The sequence below is a fragment of the Lithobates pipiens genome, unplaced genomic scaffold, assembly GCF_037356315.1.
Source record: "Lithobates pipiens isolate NorthernLeopardFrog02 unplaced genomic scaffold, aLitPip1_a1.2 Scaffold_18, whole genome shotgun sequence".
In the NCBI taxonomy this organism is placed as follows: Eukaryota; Metazoa; Chordata; class Amphibia; order Anura; family Ranidae; genus Lithobates; species Lithobates pipiens.
Window position 1 is genome coordinate 25,987,680 of NW_027507758.1, and position 18,633 is coordinate 26,006,312.

Genomic DNA, 18,633 nt, shown 5'->3' on the forward strand with positions numbered 1-18,633 from the left:
GACCTCTCCCTCAACAACAGACCTCTTCCTCAACAACAGACCTCTCCCTCAACAACAGACCTCTCCCTCAACAACAGACCTCTCCCTCAACAACTGTCAGGACCTGGACTTGATCCTGGGATCTCAGCTGTGTCTGGCAATGAATCTTCTCTCTGAGCTATCTGAGATGCTGGACAGTTCCTTGTCAGATCCTTTTGACATCTCTGCCTTGTACCTTGATTTCAGCTGAACCTTGAACTCTTTGCTCCTCCCATGAACTTCCTGATATAAGCCATGTCTCTGCACTTCCTCCTTGCCAGAATATTGTGCCATCTCCAGCCTGTATCTAGCTCCCGTCTTCTCTGCTGCAGCTTATATTTACTACTGCTCGTTATCAACCCTTGGCCTGTTCCACGACTACGCTTCTGTCTGATCCCAATCTGCAACAACTCGTTACTGACCTTTTGGCTTGCTTACTGACCACGCTTCTGTTTAATCCTTACCTGCTCATCCACTACTGAACCCCGGCTTGCTCATCTCCTGGTGGGGCGATCCTGAGGACCGCGACCTGGTACTAACATGCAGCTAAATCCATCTCTACCATCTGGATCTCTGGTGAAGACCGGTTAGTACTTAGACTCCGCACCTCAGGTGAGCCTGTGTCATCAGCCAGGGTGACCTGTGTGAATATCTGCTCTGCTGCTATAGCTACTGGTCTCTGAGCCTGACTCCAGATCGTGACAGAATATTCTGCCCAAAAACATGGAGGCCGCTATAGCAAATGCCGTGGCTCCGTTCAGGCAGCAAATTGCTGAGCTGCAGCAAGAAGTCCGCTTGTTTAGAGGCACAGTACACCCAACCCCGGAACCGGTTTGTCCAGAACCATTTGTCTTGATGCTTGAGAAGTTTGATGGTAATCGTGCATCCTTCTTTTGTTTTAAGATGGATTGTGAGCTGCTGTTTTCCCTTAAGCCTAGGACCTATGCCACCGACTTTATTAAGATTCGTGCTTCCATCAACCTGCTCACTGGACAATGGAAAACATGGGCTCATCAGCTTTTACAGGAAAGGAGTCCAGTCTTGGATAGCTGGGAGGCATTCATGTTTGCTCTGGACTCTTACATTCGTGTTTCTAAGAAAACCAGAGTTCCCAAGTCTACTCTTTGCTCACGTGGCCTGCGGGCATCCAGGGACAGGAGTACCCGGTACAGATACGACTCCATGCCATCACAGTATGTTCCAAGTCATGAAGCTGAAGTCCTTACCCCACAAAGCCTAGATGCTCCTAAGGTCACACGCACACCTTCCCTGGGAGACGTGGAACCCATGGAGATTGGGGCCATCCGGCCCAAGCTATCTCAAGGTGAAAGAGAGCGGAGGAGAGACTGTGGTCTTTGTTTTTACTGTGGGGGGAGAGGGCATCTTATCTCTCTCTGTCCAATTCGCCCACCTCGGCCAAAGGTTCTCCAAGTGGGTACTTCTAGGATCCTTCCTGCTGTCCCTGAATCTCTGCCTGCTATCCAGCTCGAAGTGTCGGTGCCTGTTTCCCCAGTCGCAGTACCAGTGTCGGTGTCCCCAGTCGCAGTACCAGTGTCGGTGTCCCCAGTCGCAGTACCAGTGTCGGTGTCCCCAGTCGCAGTACCAGTGTCGGTGTCCCCAGTCGAAGTACCAGTGTCGGTGTCCCCAGTCGCAGTACCAGTGTCGGTGTCCCCAGTCGCAGTACCAGTGCCGGTGACCCCAGTTGTAGTTCCTGTGCCGGTGACCCCGCTTGAAGTTCCTGTGCCGGTGACCCCGCTACCTCCTGACTGTACGTATGCCTCAAATGGCACCATAGTCCGTAAGCAGGACCTGAAGACTTTCGAAAGAGCCTTGCGAGCGATGAAAGTCTCAACAACTGGAACTTCTAAAACTAATAAAGCCCAAAGGAAATAGAATGTTAATGCACCTAGATTAACAAGAGAATTCCAGCAGAGGTTCCCTCACAAACCAGGCCCTAAGACGTCCAGTGGACGTCTTGGGAGGAGGGGAGTACTGTCAGAACCTGGACTTGAACCTGGAACCTCAGCTGTGTCTGGCAATGAATCTTCTCTCTGAGCTATCTGAGATGCTGGACAGTTCTTTGTCAGATCCTTTTGACAACTCTGCCTTGTACCTTGATTTCAGCTGAACCTTGAACTCTTTGCTCCTCCCATGAACTTCCTGATATAAGCCATGTCTCTGCACTTCCTCCTTGCCAGAATATTGTGCCATCTCCAGCCTGTATCTAGCTCCCGTCTTCTCTGCTGCCGCTTATATTTACTACTGCTCGTTATCGACCCTTGGCCTGTTCCACGACTACGCTTCTGCCTGATCCCAATCTGCAACAACTCGTTACCGACCTTTTGGCTTGCTTACTGACCACGCTTCTGTTTAATCCTTACCTGCTCATCCACTACTGAACCCCGGCTTGCTCATCTCCTGGTGGGGCGATCCTGAGGACCGTGACCTGGTACTAACACGCAGCTAAATCCATCTCTACCATCTGGAGCTCTGGTGAAGACCGGTTAGTACTTAGACTCCGCACCTCAGGTGAGCCTGTGTCATCTGCCAGGGTGACGGCCAGTGTTCCTATCCTGCTGGTTAGTGGTAATCCTGCAACTGCTATAGCAATTGGTCTTCGAGCCTGACCCCTGATCGTGACAACAACAGACCTCTCCCTCAACAACAGACCTCTCCCTCAACAACAGACCTCTCCCTCATTTCATACATTTAGTGCTGGAGGTGTGGGAACTACATTCCCAACGTTCCTGCTAAAAAAAAGTCCTGTGTGTCCCAGTGTGAAGGAGCCCTAAAGAACAGGCACTGTGTAACACTACTAAGCAGGAAGCAGAGCCTGCATATGTAATGTGCAAACATGGCACCCCCCATTTACATTAACCACTTCAGCCCCGGACCATTTTGCTGGCCAAAGACCAGACCACTTTTTGCGATTCAGCACTGCGTCGCTTTAACTGACAATTGCGCAGACGTGCGACGTGGCTTCCAAACGAAATTGAAACCCTTTTTTAACCACAAATAGAGCTTTCTTTTGGTGGTATTTAATCACCTCTGCGGTTTTTATTTTTTGCGCTATAAACAAGAATAGAGCGACAATTTTGAAAAAAACACATTATTTTTTACTTTTTGTTATAATAAATATTCCCCAAAAATATCTAAAAAAAAAAAAATTTTTCCCTCAGTTTAGGCCGATACGTATTCTTCTACATATTTTTGGTAAAAAAAATCACAATAATCGATTATTGATTGGTTTGCGCAAAAGTTATAGCGTTTACAAAATAGGGGATCGTTTTATGGCATTTTTATTAATTTTTTTTTACTAGTAATGGCGGCGATCAGCGTTTGTTTTTTTTTTTTTTTTTTTTTTTTTTTTTTTTTTTTATTTATTGTGACTGCGACATTATAGCAGACACATCGGACATTTTTGACACATTTTTGGGACCAATGTCATTTATACAGCAATCACTGCTATATAAATGCAGTGATTCCTGTGTAAATGACACTGGCAGTGAAGGGGTTAACCAGGGGGGTGGCAGTGTAGGGGTTAAGTGTTCCTAGGGGTGTGTTACTAACTGTTGGGGGCTGGGCTTTCATTTAGTGAACACTGATCTCTGCTACAATCACATGGAGCAGAGATCAGTGTCACTAGTTGCTAGGCAGAACGGGGAGATGCTGTTTACAACGGCATCTCTCCGTTCAGCCGCCCCGTGAGACGATCGCGGGTATGCCTGCGGCGATCGAGTCCGCGGGACCTGCAACCGGACTCACAAGGGGTCCCGACCAGCACTAGAGGGCGCCGCCGGCAGCGCGCTCTCGCGATGGCAGGGCGGCATTAAAGATTGAACATACCTGTACACCAATATGCCTGCCCGTGCCATTCTGCCGACGTACATAGGTTTTATCTTTATATCTGCTGTCTTCACATTTATATACTGTTTAGAAAGTTGAGATTGTGTTAGGAGATTTTCTCTTCCTGTTTAACAGAGTGTGATGTCTGGGCATACAGCCAAGATAGCTAAAATTGCTGATTGGAGGAAAGACACACACCCCCTCTCCTCATAGGCGGAGACTCTCCGAGGTGTTTTGTAATAGGACCTGCTTTCTGCTAATCTATTTTTAGCAACCTCCCCAAAAGATTCAGGCTGATTTTGTCTTAGGCCCTTTTCACACGGGCACCATCATTTTAGCCACATTAAAAATGTATCAGTTCTTATCCGTTGCCTCATCCATCTTCATCCGTCTTCTGTTCCGTTAATCTCCGTTTTCATCCATCTTCCCTTCCATTAACCACTTCAATTCCGGGCACTTATACACCTTCCTGTCCAGACCAATTTTCAGCTCTCAGCGCTGGCGCACTTTCAATGACAATTGCACGGTCATGCTACACTGTACCCAAACTTATTTTTTATTTTGTTCCCACAAATAGAGCTTTCTTTTGGTGGTATTTGATCACCTGTGGGATTTTTATTTTCTGCTAAACAAATAAAAAAAAGACCAAAAATTTTGAATAAAATAAGGTTTCAGTTACCAAACTTTGTAAATGAGTATGTTTTCTGCTTCACTGATGGGCACTGATGGCGCTGCACTGACGTGCACAGATGATGTGGCACTGATGAGGTGGCATTGATGGGCACTGATATGCGACACGGATGGGCACTGATAGGCAGCACGGATTGGCATGGATAGGCGGCACGGATGGGCATGGAGGAGGGGCTTTCTCAGCTAAGCACACCCTCTGCATGCCTGAGCTAAGGGCAGATGGATTACAGGAAGTAAATGCTACATGAATTTTCTGCACTTACACAAGATGGCCGCAGATGGAAATGCTAAGGACGTGTGTTTCAAAGTGATTTCTTAACAAAATAAAGCATGGAGACATGGATGGAAGGGGGAGCTTTCTTTGAATATTACAAAATGAATGAACAAAAATGAAATGAATATTAAAAAGGAATAAAAAAAAAAAAAATGTGGTGCTCAGATACAGTTTAGTTCCACTTTAAGTGGCGGTGGGGGACTGATCGCATGGGATAGGATCAACATGTACAAATATATAAGGGGTCCATATAGTGAACTTGGTGTTGAGTCTGCAGGCACTTTGGACAAGGGGGCACGCTTTAGGTCTGGAGGAAAAAAGATTTCATCTCCAAAAACTGAAAGGTTTCTTCACTGTAAGAGCTGTGAAAATGTGGAATAGACTCCCTCCAGAGGTGGTTCTGGTCAGCTCAGTAGATTGTTTTAAAAGAGGCCTGGATTACTTCCTAAATGTACAAATATAACTGGTTACCGACATTTATAGGTAAAGTTGATCCAGGGAAAATCTGATTGCCTCTCGGGGGATCAGGAAGGAATTTTTTCTCCTGCTGGAGAAAATTTGATCATGCTTTTTATTTTTTATTTATTTATTTATTTTTTCCGCCTTCCTCTGGATCAACTGTGGGTATAGGATTGTGTATATGGGATAGTATAACCCCCCCCCTTTTTATTGGTTGAATTGGATGGACTTGTGTCTTTTTTTAACTATGCGTGAAGAGCAGGAAGCCTGCTGCAAGGGCAAGGAATCATGGGTGTATTTTACCTTATTACTTTTCCCCTAGTCAAATGAGCATTTAACCCCACTGCATGGGTACATTTTATAGCCGTTCAAATTGGGACTTTAATGCCATGCTTGCTGTACTGACATGTCATTCTTATTAGATACAGGTTGCATCCTCGTGTTCTAAGAGATGTTTCAATCACAGATCTCTCAACAACTATACTTGGACAGAAAGTCAGCATGCCTATATGCGTAGCAGCCACTGCAATGCAGAGAATGGCTCATCCCGAAGGGGAAACTGCCACTGTCAGAGGTAAGAGACTTCATTGAGATCAATGGTGCTCAGCCAGTGGTTTACGTGCATAGCTCCCAACTGTCCCTGAATTTGAGGGACTGTCCCTCATTCAGAACAAAGTCCCTCTGACCCTCTTTTCTCCTCATCTGTCCCTCATTTTGGTCTGATCTATATAGTTATATATAAAATGCACTATTTAACTATCAAAAGTGTTTCCCAGCGCTAAACCTTTCATCCAATTTGTAATTGCTGCATTTGTAAATTCCAAAAGCCGGTATAAAGGAATAGTAGTGGTAAAAAAAAAAACACCTGTAGATTTAACAAATTTTTTTTTTTTGTACAATTCTCCTTTAAGGAGGGCGTGGTAGGGGGTGTGTCCTATGCCTGCATACTTTTGCTGATAGGTGTCCCTCGTTCCAATCTCAGAAAGTTTGGAGGTATGCATGTGCTACATGGAACACTCTTATACAGTAATGATATGGCCCCCCTGGAATCCCAAGGGGGTTAGAAGGATAAAGATTCACCTATGATGGGTGTGTACTGTGGACTTGTAATATTGGGGTCCCTGCATGGGACTGGCATGGCATGAAGGTTTCAGTGTACCTTTTATAAAGAATGTTTGCTTTGCCGATATGAGATAAAGCAAAACAGGTTCCACCAACTGCTGCCCTCCTCACCAACGCATTTATTTTTCTTCCCGGTTGCTCCAATTGTTAAAGGGGCTGTAAAGGTAAATGTTTTTTCACCTTAATGCATTCTATGCATTAAGGTGAAAAAACATCTGACAGTCCCGGCGCCCCCCAGCCCCCCTGCTTTACTTTCCTAACCCCTCGAAAGTCCCCCGACGTCCTTTCCACCGTTCAGCCTGGCCGCTGATTGGATGGAAAGCAGCGCAGCCATTGGCTTGCGCTGCTGTCAATCACATCCACTGACGCGGGCGTCGGGGGGGCGGGGCCGTGTGATACAGCGAGCGGCTATAGCGAGGGAGCTCACATGTACGTGAGAAGTACCTGCGGGAGGAAGCAGAGACAGCCGCCGAGGGACCCCAGAAGAGCAGGTTCGGGGGCCACTCTGTGCAAAACGAGCTGCACAGTGGAGGTAAGTATAACATGTTTGTTATTTTTTAAAAATAAAAAAATTCACTTTACAATCCCTTTAAAGAAGAAAGCTCAAGATGGCAACTCACATAGCACTCAGGAAGTTTACTCCACCGACATTAGACAGCACTCAGTGATTGAGCTGAAAATCACCAACCCCCAGGGTGTCATCATGGAAGAAGAGGATAAGTGACATGTTTATTACACCTGCGTAGCCCCCTACTAGCTAGGCTGCTAGATAAATTACATTTTTGGCTTGCTCTGTAATCATAGGAGCAGTGATTGTTTAGTCTAGTCTCTTCAGGGTTTCACAGGCTGGGAGTTTGATTACTCACCCCTGCCTCTAGAAGAAGTTTCTAGTGCTTAGGGGGGGGGGGGGGGGGGAGAATTCAAATAACCAGCATAAAAAACATTTAGCGGGACCTGGGGAGGTGTGCCTGGATGGTGATTGGGAATGTTGTTAAACAGTTCTGGAACCTTGAGAGTCTGGTCTCCCCCTGTGGGGATCTTCATGCTCAAGGGAAGAGGGACTACTTGTTCATGGACCCCCCACCTTCTTGGACTGGAAGCTGGACTACTCAGCTGGTGGTTGTATCTCTTGACCGATCATTGCCAGAATCTGTGAGTAAAGCCAGGGGCCCCTGTACTGGAGTGTCTTGTGGTCCCCAGTTGCAATAATCTTGACTACTTCAGTCTATTCTTCCTACTTGTGTCCAGCAATTCTCCTGGTCCTCAGCTGGGGGTGAATGACTGCATTTGCTGCTGACTAGAGATAGGGAAGAGTCCTCTGCAGTTTGAGCATCTTGGAGCATCCCATACCCTATTGTCCTCCCAAGTTACCAGTTACTTAGCCATAAAACCTCAAAGAGACACCCCTGCACTGTTTATTGAGCCTGAGTGGATGAAATGTTGCTGTGTGCCTGGCTGCCCTGCACTGATTAGAGAAAGAACCTGTGTGCGTGTACAGCTCCTCCTACAGGTGTATTTCTACCAGTGGTTGGTAAGTGAAGGAAGACTGATCATGTGCATCCAGTAAATATGGCAGCTATGTAGCCTGTTGCTTTGCTCTGCATTGGAAAGTACAAGTTCACAGTAATATGTTGGCGCCATATACAGAGCTTTGAGAAAGTATGCATACCCCTTGAAATGTTCCACATTTTGTCATGTTACAGCCAAAAACATAAATGTATTTAATTGGGATTTTATGTGATAGACCAACACAAAGTGGCATATAATTGTGAAGTGGATGGAAAATGATAAATGGTTTTCAAAATGATTTACAAATAAATATGTGAATAGTGTGGCGTGCATTTGTATTGCGCCCCCTTTACTCTGATAACCCTAACTTAAATCTAGTGGAACCAAATGCCTTCAGAAGTCACCTAATTAGTAAATAGAGTCCACCTGTGTGTAATTTAATCTCTGTATGAATACAGCTGTTTTGTGAAGCCCTCAGCGGTTTGTTAGAGAACCTTAGTGAACAAACTGCATCATGAAGGCCAAGGAACACACCAGACAGGTCAGAGATAGAAGTTAAAAGCAGGGTTAGGTTATAAAAACGATCCCAAGTTTTGAATATCTTATGGAGCACCGTTCAATCCAGCATCTGACAATGGAAAGAGTATGGCACAACTGAAAACATACCATTGACATGGTCGTCCACCTAAACTGACCGGCCGGGCAAGGAGAGCATTCATCAGAGAAGAGCCAAGAGGCCCATGGTAACTCTGGAGGATCTGCAGAGATCCACAGCTCAGGGGGGAGAATCTGTCCACAGGACAACTATTAGTCGTCTCTCCACAAATCTGCCCTTTATGGAAGAGTGGTAAGAAGAAAGCCATTGTTGAAAGAAAGCCCTAAGAAGTCCTGTTTGCAGTTTGCGAGAATCCATGTGGGGGACACAGCAAACATGTGGAAGAAGGTGCTTTGGTCAGATTTATCTTTTTGGCCTAAAAGGAAAATGCTATGTGTGGCAGAAAACTAAGGCCGCGTACACACGGGCGGACTGTCTGACGGACTTGGTCCGCTGAAACGTGTTTCAGCGGACAGTCCGCTCGTGTGTGGGCTTCAGCGGACTTTTTCAGCGGACAGTCTGGCGGACTAAGTCTTTCGGAATTTCCGTAATATTGTCTGTCCAACTTTGGTTTCAGCGGACAGTCCGCTCGTGTGTAGGCAAGTTGGACGGACTAAGTATGGCGCATGCTCAGAAAGGATTTACACGGCCGAAGGTTGCATTGCAGTGTATTGGACGTCGTATTTCTAGTCCCGTCATACGTGCTGTACACGTCATCGCGCAAGCTTTCAGCGGACTGTCTGTTCATCGTGTGTGGTCAAGTCCGTTCATTCAAAAGTAGGATGGACTGTCTGTCGGATTGTCTGACGGACTTAGTTGGCCAGACAGTCCACCCGTGTGTACGCGGCCTTACACTGCACATGACCCTGAACACACCATCCCCACCGTGAAACATGGTGGTGGTAGCATAATGTTGTGGGGATGCTATTCTTCTGCAGGGACAGGGAAGCTGGTAAGAGTTGGTGGGAGTCCATTGGAACTCCGCCGAAAGTCTGTCGGGAAGACCGTCGGACCTAGTCTGCTGGAAAGTCTGGTCGTGTGTATGCTGCATTAGAGTCTGAAAAAGACTTGAGACTGGGGCGGAGGTTTGCCTTCCAGCAGGACAACGACCCGAAACATACAGCCAGAGCTACAATGGAATGGTTTGGATCAGCCTTTCTCAACCTTTTCAACACAGAGAAACCCTTGAAATAGTTCTCCGGTCTCGGGGAACCCCTGCTAAAATTTAGAACCCCCCCCCCCCCCCCCCCCCACAACTCGTGATACATTAGTGTGATGGTCAGTGGGAAGAATGGTCCTTACACTTGTGGTCATTGGGAAGAATTACCTCCTTACAGATAGCTAAAAAGATGAATGGTGTCTGTGGGAACTTATCTGAGAGGCAGAAATTGCCCAATGCTGAAGGAACCCCTAGCAACCTCTGGAGGAACCCTGGGGTTCCACGGAATCCTGGTTGAGAATCACTGGTTTAGATCAACGCATATCCATTTGTTAGAATGGCCCAGTCAATGTCCAGACCTAAATCCAATTGACAATCTGTGGCAAGACTTGAAAATTGCTGTTCACAGACGTTTTCCATCCAATCTGACAGAGCTTGAGCTATTTTGCAAAGAAGAATAGGCAGAAATGTCCCTCTCTAGATGCGCAAAGCTGAAAGAAACACCCCCAAAAAGACTTGCAGCTGTAATTGCAGTGAAAGGCGGTTCTACAAAGTATTGACTCATGGGGGCTGATAACAAATGCAGGCCACAATTTTCATAGATTTATTTAATTTTGAAAAACACTTATTTTTTTTTTTTTTTACCTTCCACTTCACAATTATGTGCCACTTTGTGTTGGTCTATCACAAAAAATCCCAGTAAAATACATTTACATTTTTGGTTGTAACATGACACAACGTGGAACATTTCAAGGGGTATGAATACTTCTTGAAGGCACTGCAAATAATATAATAATAATTAATTGATTGATCTGATTTTTATTTGGTAGCGTGTAAAGCTGTTGGGACTGGAATGATGTTGAGCTCTTGGGCTACCTCCTCCATTGAAGAAGTGGCAGAAGCTGCTCCGGACAGCTTACGTTGGATGCAGCTGTATATCTACAAAGATCGCAACCTGACGAAGTCTCTGGTACAAAGGGCAGAACGGATGGGCTACAAAGGGATCTTCTTAACAGTGGACACACCATACCTGGGGAGAAGACATGACGATGTGCGGAACAAGTTTCAGCTTCCCCCACATCTCAGGTACTCATTATTTCTAATAAAAGCTTGGCCATAATTTTCAAGAATTTATTGTAAATTGTACAGATAATATGATTTACTTATTTGACAAAGATCACACAAATCTGATGTAACACTAATATCTTTGAAAATGTAAGTCTTGTTCTTTTTTTTGGTTAAAAATAAAAAAATATGTTATACTTACCAGCTCTGTGTAATGGTTTTGCACAGAGCAGCCCCTGATCCTCTTCTTCTCAGGTCCTCTGCCGGCGCTCCTGGCCCCTCCCTCCTGCCTAGTGCCCCCACAGCAAGCAGCTTGTTATGGGGGGCACTAGAGCCGAGTCGCTGCTCTGTGTATCTATTCAAACACGCAGCTGAGACTCGGCCCCCGCCCCATCTTTCTCCTCATTGGCTCACTGACTTTAATTGACAGTAGTGGGAGTCAACGGCAACCCGCTGCTGTCTCAGCCAATGAGGAGGGTGAGTCCCGGACAGCCGAGTCTCTCTTGCAACATCGCTGGATCCAGATGGGGCTCAGGTAAGTATTAGGGGGGCTGTTGCACACAGAAGGTTTTTTTATCTTATAATTGGATAAAAAAAAAAAAAAAAAAAAATGCTGCCTTTAGAACCATTTTAAATGTGGATATAAAGCTGGCCATACCCTTGTAGGTTTTGCCAGTACATTCTATAATGCCATCAGAGACATGATGAACGTAGTTCAAAATTACTTGAAATTTTGGAATGAATGGAATGAAAACCATATTCCCTGTTAAAATTTGGTGTGTTCGAGAACAAATTTCCAACCTGTTCCTTAATTTACTCATCACTACAGGGAAAATACGGTTGTCGATTTGACCCCATTATCCATTATGCCCCATACACACGGTCAGACATTCCGGCCACAAAAGACGGATTTTGTGCCAAACTTGTCCTGCATATACACGGGCGTGCAAAGTGGCCGGAAAATCCAATAGTTGGGAACGAGGTGACGTTAAACACGTACGTTGGGAGTATAAACGGGCCAGTAGCCCATAGCTTTCATCTCTTAGTTTATTCTGAGCATACGTGGCACTTTGTCCGTCAGAATTTTCTACACACGATCGGAATTGAAACGGTCGGATTTTGTTGTCGGAAAATTTTAGATCCTGCTCTCAAACATTGTGCATCGGGAAAATCTGACGGAAAAAGTCAGATGGAGCCCACACACAATCGTATTTTCCGACAACATGATCCGATCGCACATTTTCCGTAGGAAAATCCATCCGTGTGTATGGGGCATTAGAAATTTGAACAAACTTTCTGAAAATGAAATTCTACTGGTAAAAAAAAAGCAATATATGGTGCTGCGCTCCAAAAATAAAATGCTACAGTGATAAATAAAGCGCTACGTGTTATTGGATCATAAACACTCAAAATTCATGCGAAAATGATCATAAATTGCATATATCAAAAAACACGACATCATCAATAATAAATGGGTGATACATATTCCATGTGAAAAAAATGTTTTTAATTTGAAATTCATTTAATATAGTGCATGCACCAGAGACCATATAAATCTAAACGTGATAAAGTGCAAGTGCTATGAAAACTTTACAGTAAGTAAAAGTTCAAAGTGAATAGAGTCTTCAAAGAAGATGCTGATGATTTAAAGTGCTGGAATTCGACTAATAAAAGTGACGATGTGACTTGGGTGATCCTTTTCTTCAGTGCAATTCCACCTAAAGGTGCAAGTGGCTCCTTACCGCTGTAAGGTGAACAGCATAGGAATAGCCAGGGGTGATCCAGCACCTTCTTTGAAGACTCTATTCACTTTGAACTTTTACTTACTGTGAAGTTTTCATAGCACTTGCACTTTATCACGTTTAGATTTATATGGTCTCTGGTGCATGCACCATATTGAATGAATTTCGAATTTGCATTTTTTTTTTCACATGGGATATGTATCACCCATTCATTATTGATGATGTAGTATTTTTTGATGTATGCAATTTATGATCATTTTTGCATGAATTTTGAGTGTTCATGATCCAATACACGTAGCACTTTATTTAGCACTTTATTTTTGGAGAGTAGCACCATATATAGATTTTTTTTTTTTTCCATTATTTTTGTTGGGTGGTGTTTGACCTGGTCAGTGCTTGCTGCAACCAAACATTTTTATTATCTAGTTTGGGTAGCAGGGGAATACTTATTGTATTTATCAAAATTCTACTGGTGCTTTAACCACACATTTAGGCCCATTTTAATTTGGAAAACTATTATAAAAGTTTTTTTTTTTTTTTTTTTTATTATCTTCAAGTTTTCTTTCTTTTGTTTTTTTATTATTTAGATAGTTATGTGTTATTTAATACCAACCATTACACATGAATACATGTTTTGCAGCTTAAATAATTTAATAAGATCAGCACATTTTTCAGACCAAATCCTGCCAGGTAAACAGTATGATGAAGATATATAGTCTCCTGAAACGTCCCAACCTGGCGCTCTCTCAACATAGACTGGAGCACTTTCTTTGATTGCATGGATGAACACTGTATTTTGTGAAAAAGTTTAGGTACCTTAGCTTTCTAGTCATAATGGTAAGGGGGTGTTTAGGACTGATCATACATTAAAGTGGAAGTAAACGCATCGATTTAAAGCGGGAGTCCACCGGGACTCCGCGTTTTATATATTTTTTTTTTTTTTAAAAGCCAGCAGCTACAAATACTGCAGCTGCTGACTTTTAAATAGTGACACTTACCTGTCCAGCGCGCCCGCGATGTCGGCACCCGAAGCCGATCGATCGCTCGTCTGCCGGGTCCTGCCGCCGCCATCTTGGGTATGGGAATCAGGTTCCCTACTGCGCATGCGCGAGCCGCGCGGCGCAATCCGGACGGTCCCCGCTGCCTCTGGGAGCTGTGTGTTTCCCAGCAGGCAGCGGGGCACTTGCTGAAGGGGGCGGGCGCTTGCGGAAAGGGGCGTAACGTACGCCCCTTTCCGCAGAGAGCTAGCCCGGAAGTGGGTGCAGTTACCTGGATTATCCAGGTAACTGCACCCCCCTCCCCCCTGAAAGGTGCCGATTGTGGCGCCGGAGGGGGGGGGGATTCCGATGAGCGGAGGTCCATTTTAGGGTGGACCTCCGCTTTAAACAGTTTCAAAAAACGGCATGTCGGGGATGCTAACTGCACATTGGCTGTGCTCTCAACCAAACTATCAAACCACCCAATGGCTGGTGTCATAACGGATCACATGTACAGCACCGTGGCAGCTGAAGATTAAACGGAGGCAATGATGGCAGCTTCCGTGGATGAAAATGATAGGGAGTTTACTTCCACTTTAAGTCAGGGGTAGGCAACCTCGGCACTCCAGCTGTGGTGAAACTACAAATCCCATCATGCCTCTGCCTCTAGGAGTCATGCCTGTTATTGTCAGGGTCTTGCAATGTCTCATGGGACTTGTAGTTTCAAGACAGCTGGAGGGCCAAGGTTGCCTACCCCTGCATTAGGTGTTGGCGGGAGTACCAGTGCCAGAGAGCACACATGTTACAGGGTATTAGGCCTCTTAAAGTGGTTGTAAACCTCAGACATGAAATATGGACAAAGCATATCCCTCTATAGTGTATACTTGTCTTAATTAAAAGCACTAATGCCTAGTACACACGATCGGACAATCCGGCGGACTTAGTACGGTGGACTTAGTCCGGCGGACAACCCGCCAGACTTTGCAGCAGAGGTTCACCGGACTTTTCCGAGCGGACCTGCCCACACACGACCGGACTTTTCCAGCGGACTAGGTCCAGCAGAGTCCGCCGGACTTTTGAATGAATGGACTTGCCCACACATAGAGTAAAGTCCGTTCATTTTGAACGTGGCTCCAGGTAGATGGGACTAGCACAGGAGTCAATTTTGCCGCCTCCATCGGCGAGATTGACACCTCGCGAGCCCCGTCACCTGGTATGGATTTAAAGGGGAAGCCCTACGCCGAAAAAACGGCGTGGGGCTCCCCCCAAAGTCCATATCAGACCCTTATCTGAGCACGCAGCCCCTTTAATAAGGGGGCCCCCAGATACCGGCCCCCCACCCTATGTAAATGAGTATGGGGTATGATGTACCCCCTACCCATTCACCTGGTGAAAAAAGTGTAAATAAAAAAACACAACACAAGTTTTTAAAATAATTTATTAGACAGCTCCGGTGGTCTTCCGTCTTGGGGGGGTCTTCTCGTTGGACTCCTCCGCTATCTTCTGCTCTTTTGCTAGCTCTATTACTAGCCCGGCTTTCTTCTTCATCGCCGCCACCGTCTGGGGGTCTTCTTCTGACTTCGGGGTCTTGTCCCCCCTCTTCGGTTCTTCTTGCCGGGCCTCCGCTATCTTCTTATAGCTCTTTTACTAGCGTTACTAGGGACAAGGGGCGGGGTCACCGGGTGCTGTCACATGGTGACCCCACCCGTTATGATGTCACAGTCCCGGAGGATGCTGTTGATGTCACATTGTCCCTATATAAGTCGCTGCACAACGCGTCCCTGCCATTGCGGCCAGAGAGAGCGTTGTGTCAGCATCGCAAGGAAGAAGAGAAGAGAAGAAGGCGACAGCGACAGAAGACCGGGCCAACGCTAGTAAAAGAGCTTTAAGAAGATAGCGGAGGCCCGGCAAGAAGAACCAAAGAGGGGGACAAGACCTCAAAGTCGGAAGAAGACCCCTGGACGGCGGCGGCGATTAAGAAGAAAGCTGGGCTCCTCCGCGAGCAGAAGATAGCGGAGGAGTCCGGTGAGAAGACCCCCCAAGACGGAAGACCACCGGAGCTGTCTAATAAATTATTTTAAAAACTTGTGTTGTCTTTTCTTATTTACACTTTTTTCACCAGGTGAATGGGTAGGGGTACATCCGGATTCTGATAAGCCCCCCGCCAACCAATGGCCAGGGTTGTCGGGAAGAGTTCCTTGTCCTCATCAACATGGGGACAAGGTGCTTTGGGGTGGGGGGGCCGCAGGGCCCCCCCTTCCCCAAAGCACCCCCCATGTTGTGGGTACACGGCCTGGTATGGCTCAGGAGGGGGGGTGCTCACTCTTCCCCACCCCCTTTACTGACCGGCCGGGCTGCGTGCTCGGATAAGGGTCTGCTATGGACTTTGGGGGGACCCCCACGCCGTTTTCTTGGCGTAGGGGTTCCCCTTTAAGTCCATACCAGGTGACGGGGCCAGCGAGGTGTTAATCTCGCCGATGGAGACGGCGACATTGACTTCCTTCGCTAGTCCCGTCTATCTGGCGTTCAAAATGAATGGACTTTTCTGCTTGTGTGGGCAAGTCCGTTGATTTCAAAAGTCCGGCGGACTAGCACACAGACAGGCGGATTGTCAGCCGGACTGCCGAGTCCGGCGAACAATTTTGAGTCAAAACTTATTTCTAAGTCCGCCGGATAGTCCGTTCATGTGTACGCGGCATAAGTGTAATTTCTGTCTGCGGCTTCATTACTTTGCTATCAGTAGGGATGAGCCGAACACCCCCCGGTTCGGTTCGCACCAGAACTTTCGAACGGACCCCAAATTCGAACAAACTTTAGAACCCCATTGAAGTCTATGGGACTCGAACTTTCAAAATGAAAAGTGCTAATTTTAACGGCTAATATGCAAGATACTGTCCTAAAAAGGGTTTGGGGACCTGGCTCCTGCCCCAGGGGACATGGGTCAATGCCTAAAATGTTTTTAAAAATGGCCGTTTTGGCGGGAGCACTGATTTTAATGACGATTAAAGTGAAAAAAAAAAGTGAAATATTCCTTTAAATATGGTGCCTGGGGGGTGTCTGTAGTATGCCTGTGAAGTGCCACGTGTTTCTCATGTTTAGAACAGTCCCTGCACAAAATGACATTAAGCGGAAATAACACCATTTAAAACTGCTTGCGGTTTTAATGTTATATCTGGTTCCTGCAATATGGTTGAAAATCATTGAGAAAAATGGCATGGGTAGCCCTCCCTGCCCATTACCAGCCCCTTTAGGTCTTGTACGCATATTAAGGGGAACCCTGTAACCATATTAAAAAAAGGAAATGCGTGTTTCCCCCAGGCCCTATATACTCAGAACAGCAGTATACAGGCGGTGCAAACAAGTCAGGGACTGTGTAGGTTTGTTGTGTTAAGTTGAATCTGTTTGTAATTTTCAACTGGTAAATTTTTAAAGTGTAGCTCCAGTCAAAAAAACTATTTTAAAGCTTTTTGGAAAACATAGGGAAGGGTTATCACCCCTGTATAATTTGTTTTGTCGTCCATCTTTTTTCATCTCACTTGCTGTTGTCTCCTTCCGTTTGCAAGTAGGAGATGTTTGTAAATTGGATGTTTGAAAGTAGGGGCCTGCCCTATATGCTCTGCAGAAATGGCGGAACAAGGTGTTGGTTTTGCCACAACATTGTAAGCCCTCAAAGTGACTCTTGGTGGGCGCTGGAGCGCCCTGCTGTGAACGATTATATCAAGAATTGTAATTACATGCCATTGTTGAACAGTGGTAGAAAAATTGACCTTTGGTGGTTGTGGTGCTGGTGCCACAACACTATAAGTCCTCACCGTTACTCTGGGTGGGCACAGGAAGGGGCCCTCCTGTGAAATATTATATCAAGAATTGTAATTACATGTCCCTGTTAAACAGGGGCAGAAAAATTGGGCCTTAGGCACTGGTGCTGGTGCCACCACACTGCAACCTCTGCCATATACTCTAGTTTTATTGCAGGAATCAGCCCTGCTGCAAAGCATTGCATCAAAAATTGTACTTAAACGCCCCTGTTAAACAGGGGCAGAAAAATTGGGCTGATGGCATCAACCAGAACCAGAAATGTTCTTCCAACATATCAGCGGAGGAGGAAGAGGATAGACAATCAACATAACAGGACAGTCACTCAGCATCAGCATAGGCAGTCTTGAAGGGATGTGATATTTCAAAAAAAATTATTCTGTTACATCAGCTTCAGGTGCTTGGTAGCTGTGGGTGATCCAAGACTGATTCATCTTGATGAAGGTCAGTCGATCAACTGATTCGGTGGACAGGCGCACCCTGTGATCGGTAACAAAGCCACCAGCAGCACTGAAGGTGCGTTCCGAAAGAACGCTGGATGCAGGACAGGCCAGTAGCTCAATTGCATACTGTGCAAGCTCTGGCCAGTGATCCATCCTCAAGACCCAGTAAGCCAGAGGATTTTCGGTGGGAAAGGTGTCCAAGTCTGACCTTGCCCCTAGGTATTCCTGCACCATGTAAATCAGACGCTGGCGATGGGTGCTGGAACCGATCATACCTTGGGGCTGCGGACCAAAAAATTGTCTGAAAGCATCAGTCAGACGGCCACCTTCTCCACCGCTCCTTCTGACCGATGCCTCAGCAACACGTTGTCCAGGACCAGGAGTTTGTAACCTCCCAGTCTCTGGGAACGCGTTGCACAGACCTTTCTGCAAGGCCTCCCGGAGATGTCTCATCCTCTGCTCCCTCTGCGATGGCAAGATAAGGTCGGCAACCTTACCCTTGTACCGTGGACCAAGGAGAGTGGCCAGCCAGTAATGGTCCCTCTCCTTGATCCGAAGAATACGAGGATTCTTCCGCAGGCTTTGCAGGATCAGGGAGGCCATGCAGCGTAGGTTAGCTGAGGCATTCGGTCCGGAGTCCTCTGGGTCACTAAGGACAACATGATCCGCAGCTACCTCCTCCCAGCCACGTACAAGTCCACGTGTTTCTTGGGACTGTAAATCATCCCTACAAGACTGCTGCTGCTGATGCTGAGTGCCAGCCTCCACCTCCATGCTGACACAATCATCCTCCTCCTCCTCTTCCTCCTCCTCATCCTCTTCCTGTGTGATGGGTGGCACAGCAGGAACACTGTCTGGATAAAGGGGGCCTTGAGAGGCAAGGAAGTCCTCCTCTTCCTGCCTCTGTTCTGCCTCAAG

The 18,633-nt window shown here is 46.3% G+C and overlaps 1 protein-coding gene across 2 annotated transcripts in view; it reads left to right on the forward strand.

Annotated features, from left to right (window-relative positions):
* HAO1 (hydroxyacid oxidase 1) overlaps window positions 1-18,633 on the forward strand; it is a 443,817-nt gene that overhangs the window by 394,510 nt on the left and 30,674 nt on the right. For both annotated transcript variants that reach the window (XM_077485491.1, XM_077485492.1), the window contains exons 2-3: window positions 5,710-5,861; window positions 10,503-10,758. In XM_077485491.1, the coding sequence (XP_077341617.1) occupies window positions 5,710-5,861; window positions 10,503-10,758 (408 nt within the window). The remainder of the gene's footprint in view (window positions 1-5,709; window positions 5,862-10,502; window positions 10,759-18,633) is intronic.